The following is a 19,706-nucleotide window of genomic DNA, read 5'->3' on the forward strand; positions in this document are numbered from 1 at the left end:
ATATATACTTACATATATATATATGTATATTCATACACACACACTATATATGTATATACACATACACGCTCACATAGACACACTAGTTGTTCAGGATTTCTCATAGAAAGATAAGGAATATCAACTCTAATTTTCCTTGTCTTTTTCTGGGGATCTTATTTATTGTTTACTGTAAACCATCACACATCTGACTAAGGTGCTAATTACGTTTCTATGCAAAATGTTAGTTCACTGAAAGTATACACTGCAAAAATACTTAATTTTCCATCCATATATTTATATATAATATGTACATATATGTATAAATATGTATACGTATAATATGTATATATACAAGTCAGAATGCAAAAATCACTTATATTACAGTACACACAGATTTTTCTAAATGTACCAAAAGGAGAAAACAAGGCTATCTTTTAGCTAAAGCTTTTTTTCCTGACATTTAATGAGCAAGCAGACAATTACTGTGTAGTCATACCCACAGATTTGCAGTTTATAAAACTGCAGACTAATACAATCAGTATCAGTACCAAATTTTTATGAACAAGGAATAACAAAATGGGCTTCAGAGCCTGGCATTCCAGTAGTTATCAAGATCTGTGATGTGACCTGCAGAATGTTCATGGAAACTAAATACCTCAAGTTGTATTTTACTTCCTGTTACCACGGCAGTCAGTCCTAAATTACTAATACTTCCACATACAGAGCAGATATTAGAAGTTGCAAATTTAAGCAAAGATAAAAGCACACCTGAAGAGTCTGTCCTACGCGATTTACTGTAAACAGAATTGCTTCTTCTAGGTCTTGGAGGCTTGGATAAAAGTCCATTTTCTTCTCATCAAGAGTCAATTCCATCTTAAATAAAGGCAGACGATTTCTGTCTTCAGTATCAAAATGTTTCACAAAAGCTTCAACTGTTCTTGACAATAATCCTTTCAGCTAGGTAATAACACAGATCCCCTATTAGTTGAAAGAACAGAAAGCCCCATCCCACATTCCCTTCATGCAGTAAGCCAAGATTTCCATTAAATTTTCCAGTATTTTGGCCTGATTCACGGGTAACTGATACAGTGTCAATTCCTCAAATGACTTCAGTAGGCATCAGTCCCATCATATAAAGAATGTAAACTAATGAGGAAGTAAACTAACATTTCAGTAAAGCCCACACATTTATTTTTGCTACTAAAGTAAGTCTTATTAATACATGCTCTCAGTATAACTAAAATATCCGGAATACACTTTCCTTTGATGTTTTTAATATGCTAATGATTTGATTAGACTACTGTTTCATTATTTTTCTACAAAGTATGTGTTTAATCCCAAAAATGCCTTACTGAATGCTGAACATGTATATTCCCACTGATTATTATATTCTTAAACAGAACAATGTAAACAATAGATGCTTTAAGTTAACTGGAATTATTTTCAGTAAACCAAGAAGTTAAAAAAAAATTGTCACTCTGAAATCAGTGATCTTGCTTAAATGTTCTTGTTTTATTACTGTTAACTAACTAATTTGGAGAATCTGGAAGCAAACAGAAAAAACAACTGAGAAACACTTCATATAACTTCTATCTTGATATAAATAATCAGGGGGGAAAAAAATTAACTTGCAAAGCATTGTGATATTTTCCCCAAGAAAAAAAAATTGTTTGGAAATTTTGCAGAACTATAGTTGCTTGCATACACATTAACATTGCAGGACCTTCAGTCTGTTTGAGTAAGTATGTTTGCTTTCAAGGGAGAGAGACCAGGTTTTATTCATTTTGCTAGTATAAAACATTTAATTGCAGTGCAAAGAACAGCCATAGGAAGGGTCCTGAAAATGTAGAGATACTTCCTTTTTTAAGTTAATTACAATCTAGTTGGCAGAATGAATACATGTTCTGCATCTAAAAAAAATAGAAGAAAAAACAGTAGACAAGACCACATACTTATTTTAAATTTGGGAATGTAAAAATATTAAACAGTTGGAATAACTTACAGAATTATATGCAAAAGACAACTAACATTGATTAATTAAACAGGCCCTCTATCATATAATGTGCTAACTTGTTTAAACTACCCAAATTTCACATTAAGCTTGCCACAGAAAGATTTTTACCTGATTAGACATAAGTGTAGCCACACAGTTAAAAAAAGAGTCAACCTGATCCAACTTTACACCATCTAATGCCTCCTTCTCAGTAAACAGAGCAATAATTCTTTGGTACCACGTATTCAGGATCTCCTCTTCTGCTTTAGAACAGCTTAGAGACACATCAGTCTTTAGAGATCCACAGTTAATTGGCTCTTTCAATCTAGAGAAGACAGTTACAGGCAACATTATAAACAGAATTTAAAAAAAAAAAAAAAAAAAGATATTTAGTAGCAATAATCTACACTGTATTACAACCCATTCTTTTTTAACAGATAGCACAGTGGGAACCTAAGCATCACATCTGTAGGCTTAAATGATGGGGAAAAAATATTACAAAGCCCCCAAAATAATGAACAGCTACCAATGAAAAAATATATGTACAATTACCTTTTTGAGCACAATAAAAAGGAAAAGTTTCAAGATTAAAAAGAAAATTCAATTAATGGAAACCAGCAAGAAATCTTATCATCAGGATTCCCTGCAGGTAGTAACACTACTAGAAGTCAATTCTTCAAATACTACTTCAACCAGACTTTTGTATGGAATACAGAATTAAGATTAAACAAATAATGAAGGGGCCTTTATAGAATTAAAGACAAAACATAGAAAGGGATGATACTACCAGCAATTTAAGCACCAATAAAACATTGATATTTAACAGAGATAATTTAAATGTGTTATAATGCAAAGTACCCTACTCACAGAATATCAAATGACACATGGAAAAAAAATTTATTATAGAATAAACCCTACATCAAATAATAGAATCGAACAAACTTCTTTACCAGCTTCCAAAACCTGTATAAGTTAATACTTCACCAAAACAAACTTTACCTGAAGCTGGAGAAATCCACTATAAGAATGTTAGAGAATGCTACAGAACCAAGCTCCAGTAGAGTTTTCATTGTGGGGTGGAGAATGTGCAAGTTGGAAAGGATTTTTTTTTTTGCTTCAACAAAACTGTCGTGCCATGGTGCAGAAAAATCCAGGCCTCTGGAAAAACCAAATCCACCAAACAAACAAGTTAAGAGCTCAAACTATACCTGAATAAAACATTCTTATAAATAAAAAGCAGTATTAAAAAGCTTATTCCCCAACATGAATAGTTATCTAAGTCCCATACACATATCCCAAATACATTACAGTGGAAGCCACAAAGATACACTGACCAGTTGGTCATGTTTTATACTCCAGAGTATTTTCAGATCACCTGCTCTTCCTGAAGGTCTTCAAATGTAAACTGCTCAATCCACCAACTGCTTACAGGAAGTATTTATCATCAATATTTAGATGTTACACGTTCTTGTGCAACCCAGATAATGATATTCTGTCTACCTCAATTCCTCTTCTATTTCTATAATAGCTTTTCCTTAAGTATCAAGGTTTCACCTCAGAACACCAAAGTCAGATGAAACCAGTTTTGGACAACTAAAGCCCTGTACAATGCTGCTGTCTGCCTTAATACTGCTCCATACACAGACACCACATTCCAAAGGTGGCTACAATGTTCTGGCCACTCCGAGCTACAAGTCTCATTTGCTACTCTGTCATTAGTGCTACTCTGTGTAACTGCAGTATATTTAACATAAGCAATAGAACAGTCAGTACTAAAATTTGGGAAAGCAGACAGAGAGGATAATGTTAAAATGTGAGATCCTTTACAGACAGAAAAAATCTCATTAAGGGACTCCAGAATTAATATTGTGCCATAACTCTGTTCATGCATTCACGCAACCAAGTGTGTTTCACCACTGGGTTATTTGCTAACTTAATCCACTCACAGGGGGGATGAAGGCAAAGGTGCCTCCTCATCTTCAAGTCCTGCTATATCTGGTTTATTAAGAACGCGTCGCACTAGGAAAATGAAGTAAAACATTAGAAGAAAATTAAACAACTGTATAAACAAGTAAATAGTACAATGGAAAAGTAAATATCATTCAAGTCTTCAAAACAAATTCTCCCAGAATTTAACCCAAAATTACAGCTTTGGCTAAATATCTCTACAGGTTCAGGTGGCTTAATTCCAATTTTGTCCCCTATTCATGAAGGTTTTCTGATGGACTAGTGTATAAATAATGAAGTACTTTATGCAGTTTCACCACTGGGAGCTTGGTTGGTCACTGAACAGGATCCCCAGCACAGTGGAGCACCAAGTCTGGCAGAGTTCAAGAGCATTGGGATGATGCTCTTAGTCGCATGGTTTAGTCTTAGGTAGTCCTGTGAGGAGCCAGGAGTTGGACTCAATGATCCCCATAGTTCCTTTATGACTTTAAATATTCAATGATTTTAAGTATTTATGGCAATTTTGTTAAATATAGTTTTAGTGGGATGCTATACATATATACATGATTATCCCACTGATGACATTAGAAAGTTAGACCTATGTCAAAATATGTATTTTTTTAAATATGCATTTTGTTAAAAGAGAAAAAAATATTGACAAAATTTAGCTCAATTTCAGAAATTGAAAATGTATATTTAAAAAATACATAACTTCAGAGGAAGTCACTTTCAAAATTGTAATTCATTAAACTTCTAAAATGCTTTAAAAACTCAAGTGTCTTGTGTGGGTCATATCTGAAAATAGCTAATTATCTTTGTAGATTTTTATTGCTAACCTCCTCACACATAGAAAGCAGCATCAGAAAACCTAAGGAAGGTGCTTGGGGATGGACAGCTTAAAAAAGGGTGCTGTCCTTGAAGAGGGGAAAAAGGAAAAAAAAATAAATCAGTACATAAGTTTCTGCTTTCTTTAGTTGAAAACAGCAATACATTTTTGCACCAAATAACTAAACATGTTAAAAAAAAATCAATGAAATAAGGTTATCAGCAATCAACCTTTTTCTTGTTAAGTTTACATTTGCCTTTTCTTGAGCTATACCTCCAGCTGTTTAATTGTTTACTAGTACAAAAATAATCAGCAAGTGTTTCCCTGACAATACAGCAAATATATATTTGATGAAGTAGAAAGAAATCAGTGTTTAAATATGTAGGTCATGCCCGGTAGAAAAAACAATCTAGAAAAATTCTTTTTTAGACGAGAACATGGAAGAGCTAATAATACATATATGCATTAATATATTAATAATAGTGCTGTGTAGTTTCTGGTACTTACCTGTACATCTTCTCATGCTCGTTTCATAATCATTTATTACCTCCCCTAAGAGCTTTTCAGCTAACAGCTTGTTATTTTTGCTTTCCATAAGCGATGGTGGCACCAATCTGAGCATAGACATCAGCCACTGCTGCTGAATGGAAACCACTGGATTACTTCGCACACGGTTCTTCATGAAGAGATAGTCCCTCTGGAAGGAGAGGATGGGCAGAGGCCTAATAACTGCTGGTGTCAGTATTTCTGCATCAGGTAAGCCTAATAACATCTATTCACCTTGGTTGGTAAAACTGTCTCCCTGCCTCAGTGCTTAAAGACTGTACTTGTTAGTATGGTCTTTTCCTTTCTACCTAAGCTCCTGACTGATGATAGAGCAGTTAAAGGATGATGATGTTGCTCTTTGGACCAACATTTATCTGGCAAAAAGCACACACAAATGAGGGGGGATGGTGTTTGCCAAAGAAATGGGTATTTGCACTTTTGAGTGGCAGGTTTGTTGCAAAAGAAAAAAAGAGATCTGAATCTCTAGTCTCCAGACTGAGTTTACCTAAGATTGGCTAAGAAAAACAAATACTTCCTTAAGCTACTGAACACAAACATTTCAATGTTAACTTGAGTTTAAAGTGGTTCTCTGAGGTAAAGTATTATTTTTAAAAGTATACACAAATTCTAGGATTTGTCCATGTTCTTCAAATTAGGTGAACAATGTCGAAGACTACTTTTTGTACAACCTAAATTATGGTCTACGACCTCAGCTGAAAAAAAAAATCTGAAGCTTGTTAGAATTTTTTCTAAGTAATGAACTTTGAGGTTTATATTAAAACTCAAGTTATTGCTGGACATACTTCTGGTAATAGAAAAATACTTTTCTTTTGCTCAACTACAACAAAGGGTTCCTATTTTGCTTACTCTTCTGTTTTTCCCCCAGCAAGACTACCAAAAAAGCTCTTCCTGTTTAACCACCATTAATTCCTATCAACATACTCAACCCCTCTTAATAGAAGCCATTCACTCATTGTCTACAAAAAACTGAAGATTTTAACTTACTTTTTGTTTTCTCTGCTCATTGATCATCTGTATAAAAAGAAAGAATAAGTCCTATTGTATTAAGAACATGCAAACAAAAAAAAGACAAATACAAAATGCAACTACTACTTCTAAATAAAGATTTTACTCCGTGGGACTACACAAGCATATAATTTTAGCTATGGATTATTAAGGATTGAGATAAGTGTAAGTAAGGACATACTAGTACTAAGAAGCATAAATGCCCCAATAACAAAGTATAACACACACAACAGTTAAAATTTTAGGAAATCTCTCACAGTGGAAGGTAGTTCTGGAATAGGAGGTACAGGCTCTCTGTAATCTTTTTCTTCCATGGATATGCGATATGCTTGAAACGCTCGATCAACTCTAAAGTAAAATGCAGAGTCAGAAGTGCATTAAAACACTGATGAAGAAGCCTGTCAGAAGTAGACTCGTGTTTGGGTCATTGATACAAAAGCAAGTAATCCAGACTGATTCTCATCAAAATCTCACCAGATAAGGTTTTCATAAAGACAAAGGATTTTTTTTCTCAGTCTATCAAAAACAATGTTTAAAATATGAAGGTCACTTTCTCCTTACAACTCACCCCAACAAACATACCTCAAGCAGAATTTGGGTGCTGTGAAAGAAAAAAACCATTAAAGATTCCATCAAATGTTCTTCTACTATTAGTGATTTTAGATAGAAAGTGTTCAGTACTGAAACAGTGACATCAAAAACCGTTAAAATTAACAAACCTAATTTCTCAGATGTCAAATGTACAATGTTTCTTTCATTTAAAATTCAACATTCATTGAATTACATGAAACTCACAGTATCTGATTAAGCATCTTTTGCTGTTCGTTGCACCTTCGATACTTCAGCAGTTTATTCAGTACTGGTGACGAATCAGACGTCACTGATGAAGGTAAAACAGTGGGAGAAAACAAAGTTCTCAAAGTCTTTTCATTGGAAGGTTCTCCCTCTGAGTGCGCCATCTGAAACCACAACAAAACCAAGATTCTAACATACAATTAAGTGTGTACAAAGTCTACAATACTAAATAAAGATGGTAAAGTTCTAGTAACTCTAGGTTAGAATACTACATAAAAGTTCTGTTACAAATCTCCTTAAGTGCTACCAGCTGTGCACACCAGAAAAGGAGCCTTTTTAGCCCACCCCAGCTGACTGCACTAGAGGAGCCCTGTTGGAGGCACATTACCTGTTCTGATGTGGCCTTGCTCCCCCTGTGGCTTCAGTAAGTGACTACCTACTCCTTTTTCTTCTGATCACTACAAAAAAGTTGCTGCTTCATGAAGTCCACCCATGCTAGTTAACATGGAACAAATTTGGACAAGAGTGACCTCTTAAAGTTCCGAGGAAAAAAGTGCCCCAAAACCAACCTTGATATTTAATATTACTATAAAGATAAAGCTGTGGCAAAATTTCTAATATGACATCCTAGAAGTCTCCTGGAGTGAGAGGCAGTCTTTAAAGAAAGATTAACAAAAATCATAATGACCTCAGTAGAGACTTACAGCTTTACCAATGTCAAACAAATGGGACTGAAATTATGAGAAAGTTATTCTTTATGCACTCTACCACTGTTAAAGACAACAGAAAGAAATACAGGAAATTATCCAGAAAGCATTTAATTAAAACAGCTAGCACCGCATTCTTCTTTTCATGTTTCTCAAGGAAAAAAATAATTAAGCTTATTTTCTATGTGCAAAGTATTAATTAGAAGTTCTATTACATATGTGAAAGGTTAAGAAAGAGCATGATTTTTTTTCATTTTTTTAAAGAAGCAGTGCAAAACTCGGTACTATTCAGAAACAACTTTATCATGCTTGAAGTCTTGTGGTGACTTGAGAACTCAAAGTCCACCAAAGTGGAATATCCCCAGTTACAGTGTTTTAGGTATTTACCTAGAGCATAGCAGGCCATAATTTTGTCTGAACTGGCTATTTAGAAATGTTTATCTGAGCTACAGAAACACGTGTCTCCATAAATACCAAGGTTGATAGCATTTGCATTCCTTTATACTGCAGCAACTTCAGGCTCTCTAGGTAATATTCACTTACAGTATGCCAAGGTGTGCATCTGCACAAGGCCAAACTGAGCAAATACCACACTGAGATTACTAAAATTAAAGAGACAACCAAGGTGTTAATGTGAGTGAGGGAATGTGGCTAAACCCCTGTAGATGCAGACTCCCAATGAAGAAGTTTGTAATTTGTGGGGGTGGCTATTGGATTTAAGCAGATTGGAGATTTGGTTGTAACCACAGTTGTAGGTAGTTGGGCTGTACAATAGAAAATCTGAGACAGTTGTGGGTTTGAAACAGCAATGCTAATTTGGGGGTGAGATGAAGATGTGAAGCAGGTAGCCATGATTAAAGATACTTCGCAGCCAAAATTCTCCAAGAGCCTCACATAAAGACAGATTCTTAGAAAAAGAAATAAGGAAACAAAACCCAAACACACTGTGGGACTGAGCTCAGGTTCACTACAATGCTATGCTTCTATATGTCACAGCTTAACAAAGACAGAAAATTAGCTCTACCCTAGCCCAAACCAGGACACTATAGCGGCTTAAGTCTTGTGCTTGCAGCCGAGTACGACTATCCCCAAAGATTCAAGGCAAGGTTCCCCTGGAATCACAAACTCACAACTGGATTTCAACAGCTCCTCAGAGAGGAACGCCAAAGCTACCTCCTAAATTAACGGTATGTCCTAGAAACGCATTAAAAAGGCTGCTGGTAGAGACACTAAAAGAAACACAAATAAATAAAGCTCCGCTAAAGAGCGCCGAGCCAACTTCCCGGCGCTCTGTCTGCACAGATGTACGCGGGCGCGCAGCCCTGTCGGTGCGGGGGGAAGGACAGCACTCCCCCCTGCAACAGCCCCAGCCCCCCACCCCACACCGCCCTCACCTCTCCTGCTGTCCCGGGGGGTGCCGAGCAGGACGGCGGCGCGGAGGCGGCTCGGGACAACAGCGCGGTTGCCACGGAGCGGAGGCGGCCCTGAGGCAGCGGGAGGGGCGAGGCGAAGCCGGCCCCGGGAGCATCGCGGCGGCTCTGCCGGCAGCAGCTGCTCGCTCGCTTACCTAGCACCGTGTCCCTTACCCGGTGCCGTGTCAAACACCACGCACACAGCTGGTGTTTCAAACCCCTCTCCCCCGACCCACAAGCGGAGCAAATGAGGGTCCGCACCACCCACCCCCTCAGCGAAGCCTTAACGAGGCCCTTCGCACCTGTGGGCATTAACCACGGCTCCGCGCAGCTCCCTGCAAAAAACACTTATTTCGCGGCCAGACCTCTGCGTTCAGCCCAGGCCTCTGCTTTGAAAATAAAGGGGCACAGAGCCCTTAAAAAGAGATACAGTTACCAAGGTTCACCTGCCCAAAACAGAACGCCAATTCAACCCCCATTTATTCACAAAAAGGGTGTTTGGTGCACTTTGTCCAATAACAGGCTACTAATATAATCTTCTGACTAAAAAAATAAAAACAATAATAAAAAAAACAGTGACGTAGAAAATTCTTACCTTAAATTTTCTGGTTTGCCACACGGCTTTACATAGCCTAAGAAAGTCGGTCTCTTGGCTTCAGTGTTCTGCCTCCATAAAGCACATAAAAACCTTGTTCTGGATCACAGCAAGAACTCTTTAGAAATTAAAATACCCTCATGCATCAGATAGCTGTTGCTAAGCTCCTACATTGTGTAAAGCTATAAATGGAAATTTTATGACATTCTAGAAGTTTACTACCCACTTGTCTACATTTGACAGACTCAGATCTGAGTTTTGGATCTGTGGGGGCAGAGCCCCATGAGCAGAGACTGCAAAAAACAATGGCTAAAGAGAGTTTTATACCCGTTTTCAAAGTTCTGGGCAACTTCCTAATACATTTTAGCAACCCAAGACTATATGGTTTGAAGTTTGAGTTCAGACATGAAATGCTTTCTCACAAACAGAACCAAATCCTTCATCTCAAGGTATTTATCCTTAGGCAGCTGGCATACGTTACTTGGGAAACCAACCCCCTTTCCAGACGGCCGTTTAGCCAGGGGGGGCGCGAGGGCTCTCCTGACAGGACGCGAGGAGTTTCCTCACTGCTGAGAAAACAAAGCCCGCTCTTTTTCCAGGCAGCCTCACTTACGCTGCAGGGTCGCGTTAATCCCCGGGATAAGCGGCCCGGCCCTCAGTAGCGGGAGCGAGGCCGCAGCGGGACCTCCGCTCCTGTCACGGTGAGGCGCTAACGCCCCCTCGCGCCGCTCCGCCCGACCCCGCTGACGAGGCCGCGCGCGCCTCCCGCCATTTCCGGTTGCGCCTCTCGGAAGCGGGCGAGCCCCGGCGCCGGCTCCATGTGGCGCCGGCTGCGCTCCGCCCTCGGGAGGCTCCGCGGCATCCCCGCCGGTGGTGGCCGCTTGCCCGCCGCCGCCACCATGGAGCGGGCTGTGGTGCGGTGCGTGCCCTCCGAGCCCAAGCTGAGCCTGCGGTTAGTGCTTCCCGACGGCAGCGCCAGGCACATGCAGCGGGACCAGACGGAGCCGCTGGGCCGGGCGCTGGCCCGCATCGCCACCAACACCGCCAAGGGCCACGCCAAGGCGGCGAAAAAGAGCAAGAAGGCGCGGGCGGAGGACGGCTCGGCGGGGGAAGCGGCGGCGGAGACGCCTGCCGTGCGGCTTTTCACCCGCGACGGGGAGGCGGTGGCCGAGGAGGTGCCGAACGCGGCGGCCTGGCAGGACGGGGCCGTGCTGCAGATCGGGGAGGCGCAGTACCGCGTGGAGCGCAACCCGCCGGCCCTCACCGAGCTCCAGCTGCCGCGCTCGCTTCTGGCCGGCTTCCCCGTGTGTCCCAAGGTGAGCACCGAGTTCGCCGCTCCGGAGCACTGCCTCTTCCGCTGGTACCGCCAGCAGCGGCCCGAGGCCGACGGGGAGGCGGCGGCGGGGGACGGCGGCCCGGGCTGGGTGGAGGCGGCGGGCACCGAGCGCGTCTTCACCCCTTCCAACGCGCTGGTGGGGCTGCGGCTGAAGCTGCGGTGCACGCCCGGGGACGGAGCGCAGCGCTACGGGCCGGCCCGCGAGGTGGAGAGCAGCGGCCCCGTGGAGGCCGGCCCCGGTGCCTGCACCTTCGATTCCCGGCACCTCTACACCAAGAAGGTCTGCGGCCAGGACTCCGTTCGCGCCGTCTCCTATAACATCCTGGCCGACACCTACGCCCAGACGGAGTTCTCCCGCACCGTGCTCTACCCCTACTGCGCCCCGTACGCCCTGGAGCTCGATTACCGGCAGAACCTCCTCAAGAAGGAGCTGGCGGGCTACAACGCCGACCTCATCTGCTTGCAAGAAGTGGATAAGTCTGTCTTCGTGGACAGTTTGTCTCCAGCCCTGGATGCTTTTGGACTTGAAGGGCTCTTCAGGATCAAGGAGAAGCAGCACGAAGGCCTGGCCACGTTCTACCGCAGGGACAAGTTCAGCCTCCTTAGCCAGCACGACGTGGCTTTCAGCGAAGCCCTGCTCTCAGACCTGCACAGGGAGTTGTGTGAGAAGCTGGCCGAGTACCCTCTGGTGAAGGAGAAGGTGCTGCAAAGATCATCTGTGCTGCAGGTACCAGCTTCTGCTGCATTCTTCTTCTTCTCCTTCTCCTCTTCTTCAAACCTCTCCCGGCAGGTGCAGCCAGGTTTCTTGAGTGTCAAACTAGCAGAAGGGTTAGCAGTCTGAAACATGGAACAGTGGTATGTTCTCTGTTAGCTGGGGTGATCGACAGAGCAGAAGAGCAACTTGCAAAAAAGAAGAGAACATCAAGGTTTTACTAAATGGAACGTATGGCATCACCAAAATTTGTTAAATAAAGGCAAAGTTGTTTTCTGTGTTAAGATATGTGTTAACATGAAGGCAGCTCTTGAGACTGTGGGCCAGGTGTTCATGGTGGTATTGACTGCCAAGTTTGTCAATACTTACTCTCATGTGTGAGAATATGTATTTGATTAAAAAATCATCTACTTTACAGTCTTTTTACAGGAAGTTAATTTAGCTTTCTTAAATGATGTCACTTTACAAAGTGACAGGAGGGAGAGAAATAATGTTGGGCAGGTTTGAGAGCTTGATGTCAGTGGGTCTGCCAATAGAGCTGCCATGCAAGATCCAACATGCAAGATGTAGATCAGTCAGGAATTTCAGAAACACTCACTGGTGAAAGTTTCCTGTTCATGGGCTGAGTAGGACTAACAAACTTTTCTTGATGGACTTAATTTAGCCTCAGTTTAGCAACTATGCAATGTTGCAGTTTTGTTGCTAAAACCAATTACCACTCCAATTCTGCTGTAGAGACGGGAGAACAGAAAATGAAAGAAAATAGTGGTACAGCATTAGCCTGGTATTATGAAAAAGTATGGAATGGATTAAAGGGAAAATACAGCCAAACCAGACATAGACAAAAGGGCATTTGTTAAGTACCTGGATTAAGTGGTGATACCCAGACTTTATATAGATGAATACACTCAAGTTAGGAGCTGTACTGTTCATTAGTTAAAAGCATCATGTTGTTTAAATTGGATTGCCTTAAAGGCATAAACTGACTAATGCATTGTTTAAAATATTATAACCTCTCTATTTAAGATTTATAAAAAATTGCTTTTTCTCTTGAAGGTTTCAGTTCTTCAGTCTACAGATGTTCCTTCCAGGAAGATTTGTGTAGCCAATACCCACCTGTACTGGCATCCAAAAGGTAATTCTTTCATGTTCCCAAATGTAGGATAACTGGGTTTGTAAAGGTTTTTGTCCTTTTTGGGGTGAACAGATTTTCCCTCAACTTTTTTGCAGCTATAACTTTTTATTCTGGAATTGAGGGCATCCTGCCTAGATGAAGCAAGCCTTCCAGGTCTTTTTGTTTATTTTCTTTCCTTACAGTAAGATTGTTTTAGTCTGCTTTGGAGTCAGTAGAATATAGCTGAAAGCAAGGCAAGTCATGTTACATGCAGTTCACCCACGGAGTAGGCCACAAAATACAGATAGCTCATGGCTTCCCAATTCTGTGGTACCTTAAGGAGTTATATTGGGGTATTGCCATAATAGCAACCAAATTGGGCTATAGAAGCTCCTAGGAGGGATTCTCCTCTAAATTAGTTACTAGTTATTAGTTGCCTTTCAGGAACATTATTAGGATGTTAGACATGAAACAAAGCTGCTGTGCTATGGGTGTGTAAGGTTCAGAGTTCTTGTATGTGCATGTTGAAATGAAAACATTGTCTGCCTCACTAAAACTGTTACAGTCACAAACTTCAAAGGCCTCTTCATTTAGGAAAACTATGCTAAAATGTAGTGCACAGACAATTGAAATGATGTTGCTGTTTCAGAGCTATAAATGATATGTGCTTAAATGAGCAACATGAAAAACTCCTCCAGTGCTGCTGTGAGGTGTAATATGCTTTTATATTCTCAGGTGGGAACATCCGACTCATCCAAATTGCTGTAGCCTTGTCTCACATCAAGCATGTAGCATGTGACTTGTATCCTAGCACACCAGTCATATTCTGTGGAGATTTTAATAGTACACCATCATCTGGAACTTACAGTTTTATTAAAAGTGGTGGCATTGCTGAAGATCATGAAGACTGGGTTTCAAATGGTGAAGAGGAAAGGTGCAATATGCCTCTAAGCCATCCTTTCAAACTGCTCAGTGCTTGTGGAGAACCTGCTTATACAAACTATGTTGGTGGGTTTCATGGATGTCTGGACTACATTTTCATTGACAAAAATGCTCTGGAGGTTGAACAGGTCATTCCGTTGCCAAGTCATGAAGAAGTAACAACCCATCAGGCTTTGCCAAGTGTTTCACATCCTTCTGATCATATAGCACTAATATGTGACTTAAAGTGGAAATAGATCAGCTCTTGCATGGTGCTTTGGGGTTTTTCAAACAAGAAACTCGACTGCTGGGGTGCTGAGGTTACACCCAGGCCTCTATGCTACTGAAAGGAAAGTTAGAACGATTATTGAAAAGCTCATGTGTTTAGTGGTTCTACTGAATATTATTACACTGTTCAGAAGATTTGCATGGCAACTTTTCCCTTCCCTTTTTATATCCTAATATGAAAATATATTTAAAGCAGGGGGTTTTGAAAATTGGATTATCATATACCTTTTTATGGGTGTTTTTAAAGGATTAAGAATTATTTTGTTAAAAAAAAATACATTAATTTAATCAGATTTAAAAAACAGTGAACAAACAACCCCATTTAATTCACAGCCAAATGCAGAACCTGAAAACATGCATTTAGTTGATTTGGCCTCATTGTAATTACTGTTGTGGCAAGACAGTGTTTGAAAAAATAAGCTTGTCTTGTTCAATTCCCATTACTATGTCTCAGATTTTTAGTAAGTGGTGTGAACAATGTACTTGTACCTATTACCTTCTTTAAAGATGTTCTTTATTTATCAGCGAATAGGCTTTCTGTCAACAGTCAACCATGTTAAACTCAAGGTTATAATTGATTTGGAAGCATTTTACTTGTCCACTTAATATGAGTAATGAGGGTAACTTCAGCACTTGGTAAAATTGGACTACATATATAGGTAGCATCTACTCTGAATATCTGTTCCTTCTGTTGTTTACAGGCATTGGCAATAAAAGAAATACTGAAGTTTTGGACAGCCAAGTCTAGATGGGAGGGAGCTTTTTAACAATAGAATCTGTTTTCAGGTAGAGGGAGATAGAGACTCAATTGTGTGGTGCATTTGCTACATGTGCCTAAATCTTAAAAAAAACCACAAGTGACTTGCAGACCTTTATCCCAATTGTTCTATTTTGACCCTCTATGTCATAAAAAACAAGGCCGAATTTTTAATAGTGTTTTTACCCACATTTTTTCCTTCTAGAAATAGTCTAGTCTTCCCTATTTTGTAGGAGATAATTTGGATGTGGGCAAATGCATTGTATCTGTACCTTCATTGACTGTGTTGGAGGGGTTTGAATCATTCAAGAAGCTTCTTTCCCTGCATTATTAATCCATATGAAGCAAACAGCATTTGAATACTATTTCACTAGATGTCCCTTTTGACCTAATAAAATTTTCTTTTAAGTTGTCTGTCACTGTTACCAGTTGATTTTTTTTTTTCTCTAGTTGCTGGTGTCTTTTGTGGGAGAACAAGTCCACCCAGGCAGATAAAAGCTGTACCCTATGCTTGCACAACAACTTGCCTCCACTACATTCTGGTGGACTGTAGTTTATAGCTGGGATTTAGCAAACTGTTCATATACTGCTAAAAACAGGCAGTTTCATTCAAGTAGAATATTGCTGAGGGTTGTTGGCTCTGTCTCTTGTTAGTAGTACCTGCTGTGCTGTGAAGGATTCTGCGTTGCAGAAGCTTGGTAACCATGCACTCTTTTAGCCTTTTCTATGTTATTTCTATTAATACTGTTTCTTGTTATTAGAGTTTCTGCACATATAACAAGTTGAATCTGGTAAACAACTGCACTGGAAAGGCCAATAGGCAGGTTTAGCCTCAGAGGCTAAAAAGATGCAGGTCCATAAATCTAATATGTATCAAACAACGACATGAGATGACAAATATCATGAACTGTCCAGAATTTTGTTAGCAACTCTGCACATAAAAACATGGGTAAATGGGAACTGACAAAAGGACTGTTACACTAATGTGCAAGCTTGTAGAAACCTAGATTACTAAAGATCTCAAGTAAACATCTGCAAGTAGGTTTTTTTTTCAGCACTATTAGTCGTTAACCTTCCATCATCATCTCACCTCAATCTCTGTTACCTCATCCTGCTCTAGTGCCTCTGAATTCTGGATACTTGTTCCTGCTCATGTTACAGTGACCTCAAGTGGGGAAGTAATCGAGCTAAAAATACAGAGCCTTTTCTTTTCTGGACTGTATTATCATTGTAGTGGGTCATTATATTCTGAGCTGATTCACCATAAAGCCCCTCGAGCCCAAAGAGCAAGATGCAGGCTCAGCTATGGGAATAAGTGATCAGGGCTGGGAGGTATTCACCTTCTTGAGCATATCTGGTGCCAAGCTTGAAATGTGACCTCTTTGAAAGAACACTCATCAGTTGTAATGTACTTTGGCAGGCTGATCAGTAAACCTTCAGATTTCAGTTTCTGCTAACTTGGCATTTAGTGAAGCTAAAGGGTGGGTAAGGGCCTTTGGACAAAAAAGCTTAGGAATCAAAATGGAATGTGGCAATTAATGATGTTAAAACATTGCAACTGAGTGATGGACATTACTCACCCTATAAAGTTGAACCCTGAATAGTTTGGGTGGGTCCTTGATCAGTTATTGTTACCTGATAAGTCTAATTAAAAAGTAAAGTATAATTCAGTCTTGAATGAGTTGAGGGTGATGTCTGCACTCCTACAGACTAAAAAGTTGCTGAGAAAAGTATCTGATTCATAGCTAAACTTCAAAATATAGGAATAAGGAGAAGATCTTGCAAACATAATGGAGGCTGTAGACCTTGTAACTGGGCAAAGAGTATTTAGTAAACGAGGGAAGGTTATACCTTCAAATGTTTCCAAGTATATGGTATTATAAAAGGCAGAATAATGGAGTATCTGTTCGAGAAAAAAAAAGTATTAATACCTTGGAAAAACACTGAAAATTACTACATTACAGCTGAATCACAGGCCTTGTGCAGTTTGCCAGCTGTGAAAAATCTGGGGGAAAAAACCCCCCAAAAAACCCCATGCACACCTGTAGGCTTGCAGCAGAAACGCTGTCTCAGGAACTTAGGATAGTAAGATTGCAATTGTTATGTCTGGAAGTGAAATCGTATTACACAGGCCAGTTGAGTTCCCCCTATAACATTAAAAAACATTCTACTTTTTAGTACCCATCTATTACAATTGGATTGCTTCATCCTATTTCCCAAACCATTAAAAATCTGGATTTTCCCCATAGTACCAGAAGATGGAGCTGCTAAGAGAATAGACTTGCCTGCTATTCTGCTTCCCTTTTGTGAAACAGGATGTCCCTCTCCTTCCCGGTCTTGTTACTGGGGTTGCAGCTTCTGTCTCCTTGCAGATCAAGGAGAGGGAGAGCACAGGGCAGATGGCTTCCTAATCAACTTTCCCATCTTGGATACAGGATGCAATGAACTCAAGAGATGGGACTGCTCCAACCTCTGCTCCCAGCTTTTGTCTTGAGAGGGAGGAGTTTCTTTTCACACTGGCTCCTGCTGTGGACAAACACTGGAAAGAACATTACAAGAATTAAGAACATTGAAAGACTGGTTCTCTGGAGGGAACAGATACTTGGCTCGCTTTTGGGTTGTTCTGTTTCTCATGAAATGTAGTTTACCTGTGTATTTGATATGTACAAAACCAAATTAGGTTCTGCCAGATCCTTCAGACTGGTCTGGCAACTTGAACTTGCATTATTTTTATCCCTGACCTTGTCTGTATCAGACAAAAGGATCTTAGCTGCCCATGACAGTTGTACTTGAATTCTTAAAGATCCTTATTTCTTGTTTCACTGCTGGTTTTGAAGGGAGTAATTCAAGCCTTCAAGTAAAATATATTTATTTATCATAATAAAGCAAACAATAATGTAAAGTATGACTGAGAAGAGGAAGAAAAGGAAGGAGAAAAGGGGGAAAATACCCAACACACTAAGGAGTCAGATCCTTCAACAACTCAAATTAATTGTGTAGTTGCCTCATTTCTCATATTCCTAGCATTAAATAAAAAAAAAAGTTTCAAGACTTTCAGCTCTCATCCAGTAAGAAAAGCCTGAAACTTTTCAGAGTTTTTCTGGATTTTGAAATAGAACCTGATGCATTTAGTTTCTTCTGCACAATGAACAACACATTTGGTAGCTAAGAATTGTGCACAGGTCCAACAGAAGCATATTGAATGTCATTTTTTATTTAAGTCCCCGTCAGTACCAAGGATGGAAAAGTTGGATTGGGACCAAGCGATGTGCAAAGTTTGATGATATTGCACTCAAATTGCTTTTGTCCAGACCTTAATATGAAGATTACACAGAGTAAGGAACTGCAGACTGGGCTCCAAATTCTCATTACTGGTAAAACCCTGTATCACTTTTTATGCAAGCAAGGCCATTGCTCTAAGTGCCCTTGTAGCATTCTGTTGTCTCCAGTACATTCTTTTACTGGTGTACATTTAAAACAGAGAACAAACCAAGGGAGTACAAATGCTTGCAGTATTTGTTGCTAATTCTGATGCAATTTGAACTGATTTTTATTCTGCTTGCAAGAAGTTGGACCAAAGTCTGCAAATTCTCTCTCAAACAGTTACAGAGCAAGTTCATTATTTTGATCACTAAGCTTTTTTTTAATTAAAAACCAAAGCAAATGCAAACTAACATAAAATACCACAATTTATTTTGTAGAATTGAGTGATCAGGTTAGTTACATTTAAAGAAAAAGTAATCCCTTTGCTCTGGTATGTATGTTGATCTGAATATTCATACAAAACTTCTCTCCTAATGTTCAAAAAAAATGAAAAGCCAGTCATGCATGTACTAAAAATACAATTAATAAATTGTGTCAGCATGGCCAAATAAAAGAAAAAACACTTGTTACACTTGTAACAGACAGTGTTTTAAGTTTTGAAGACTTTGGCCTAGATGTATTAGTACTTTACCCTTGAAGCAAAAGCAGTTGGTGACTTTGGGCAAGAAGAATGTAGGTAACAGACATAACAAGACCTTGGATTAGCTCATAATAACCAATACTAAATTTACACAAACTATGCCTGTACTCTTGGACAAGATAATGACAAGTATAAAAATAGAGGTGTTTTGTGAATAAAGTGCTGATGCTCAAAAGGGACCCCTGAGTGTCAGTCAGTCATTGCCACAGCAAACACTCATTCTTCAGTGTTTTGCTTTCTATAGTTGAGATGGCCATCTGATTCACTGAGATAAAAACTCTTGTATACAAACACTACTACACTGACTCCCCAGTGCAGCAGAACTTACTCATTGTTTGAATATAGGAGTTGATGCTATACAGTGAAATATTTTAGCTACGAGAACTAAGGATTTCCTGTCATTACAAAAGAAAGGGTAACAAACTTTTAGAGTTTTGTGCCTAAGATTCTTAATTTTGGTGACAACAGTTCAAGTATTTGACTTCTGATAGGAAAATGACAGCACATCTAAACTTTTGACTTGACAGAATTGGATCTTCATAGGAATTTCATGTGCCTCTGGAAAGCAGGTTTGTTTTAACCCAAAAATAGCAATTCTAAGAACAGCAAAACAACAAAAAAACCCAACTTTTTTTTAACCTATCCACAATATTTTCCATGACAGTCTGTCTTCATTGTACACAATTGCACAGTTGCACTATGTTCAGGTAAGACTAACCTACCAATTATAATTTTGGTCAGTTTAAGAAAGCATCTCTGCCACAGCAAATAAACTGACTGGCAGG

The 19,706-nt window shown here is 39.8% G+C and overlaps 2 protein-coding genes across 2 annotated transcripts in view; one reads left to right on the forward strand and one right to left on the reverse strand.

The window, feature by feature from the left end:
• Nucleotides 1-10,649, reverse strand: part of DNAH12 (dynein axonemal heavy chain 12) — a 61,446-nt gene extending 50,797 nt beyond the window's left edge. The window contains exons 1-10 of the mRNA XM_071756446.1: nt 10,544-10,649; nt 9,206-9,384; nt 7,116-7,279; nt 6,578-6,668; nt 6,300-6,326; nt 5,256-5,445; nt 3,922-3,994; nt 2,975-3,133; nt 2,105-2,300; nt 751-939 (exon numbers count right to left, since the gene is read on the reverse strand). Coding sequence (XP_071612547.1) covers nt 751-939; nt 2,105-2,300; nt 2,975-3,133; nt 3,922-3,994; nt 5,256-5,445; nt 6,300-6,326; nt 6,578-6,668; nt 7,116-7,279; nt 9,206-9,384; nt 10,544-10,649 — 1,374 coding nt within the window. The remainder of the gene's footprint in view (nt 1-750; nt 940-2,104; nt 2,301-2,974; nt 3,134-3,921; nt 3,995-5,255; nt 5,446-6,299; nt 6,327-6,577; nt 6,669-7,115; nt 7,280-9,205; nt 9,385-10,543) is intronic.
• Nucleotides 10,593-15,371, forward strand: PDE12 (phosphodiesterase 12). The gene is made up of 3 exons (XM_071755868.1): nt 10,593-11,892; nt 12,934-13,012; nt 13,727-15,371. Exons 1-3 carry the CDS (start codon nt 10,648-10,650, stop codon nt 14,167-14,169), a joined length of 1,767 nt encoding a protein of 588 aa, XP_071611969.1. The 5' UTR covers nt 10,593-10,647; the 3' UTR covers nt 14,170-15,371.
• Nucleotides 15,372-19,706: the final 4,335 nt, after the last annotated feature.

This window comes from Heliangelus exortis, chromosome 12, assembly GCF_036169615.1.
Source record: "Heliangelus exortis chromosome 12, bHelExo1.hap1, whole genome shotgun sequence".
In the NCBI taxonomy this organism is placed as follows: Eukaryota; Metazoa; Chordata; class Aves; order Apodiformes; family Trochilidae; genus Heliangelus; species Heliangelus exortis.

Excerpts from the sequence above, each read along its gene's own strand:
- PDE12 (XM_071755868.1), top strand. The coding sequence starts at position 10,648 with ATGTGGCGCCGGCTGCGCTCCGCCCTCGGGAGGCTCCGCGGCATCCCC. Across the intron at positions 11,893-12,933 it reads AAAGATCATCTGTGCTGCAG|GTTTCAGTTCTTCAGTCTAC; the intron begins GTACCAGCTTCT and ends TTTCTCTTGAAG. Across the intron at positions 13,013-13,726 it reads CCTGTACTGGCATCCAAAAG|GTGGGAACATCCGACTCATC; the intron begins GTAATTCTTTCA and ends TTATATTCTCAG.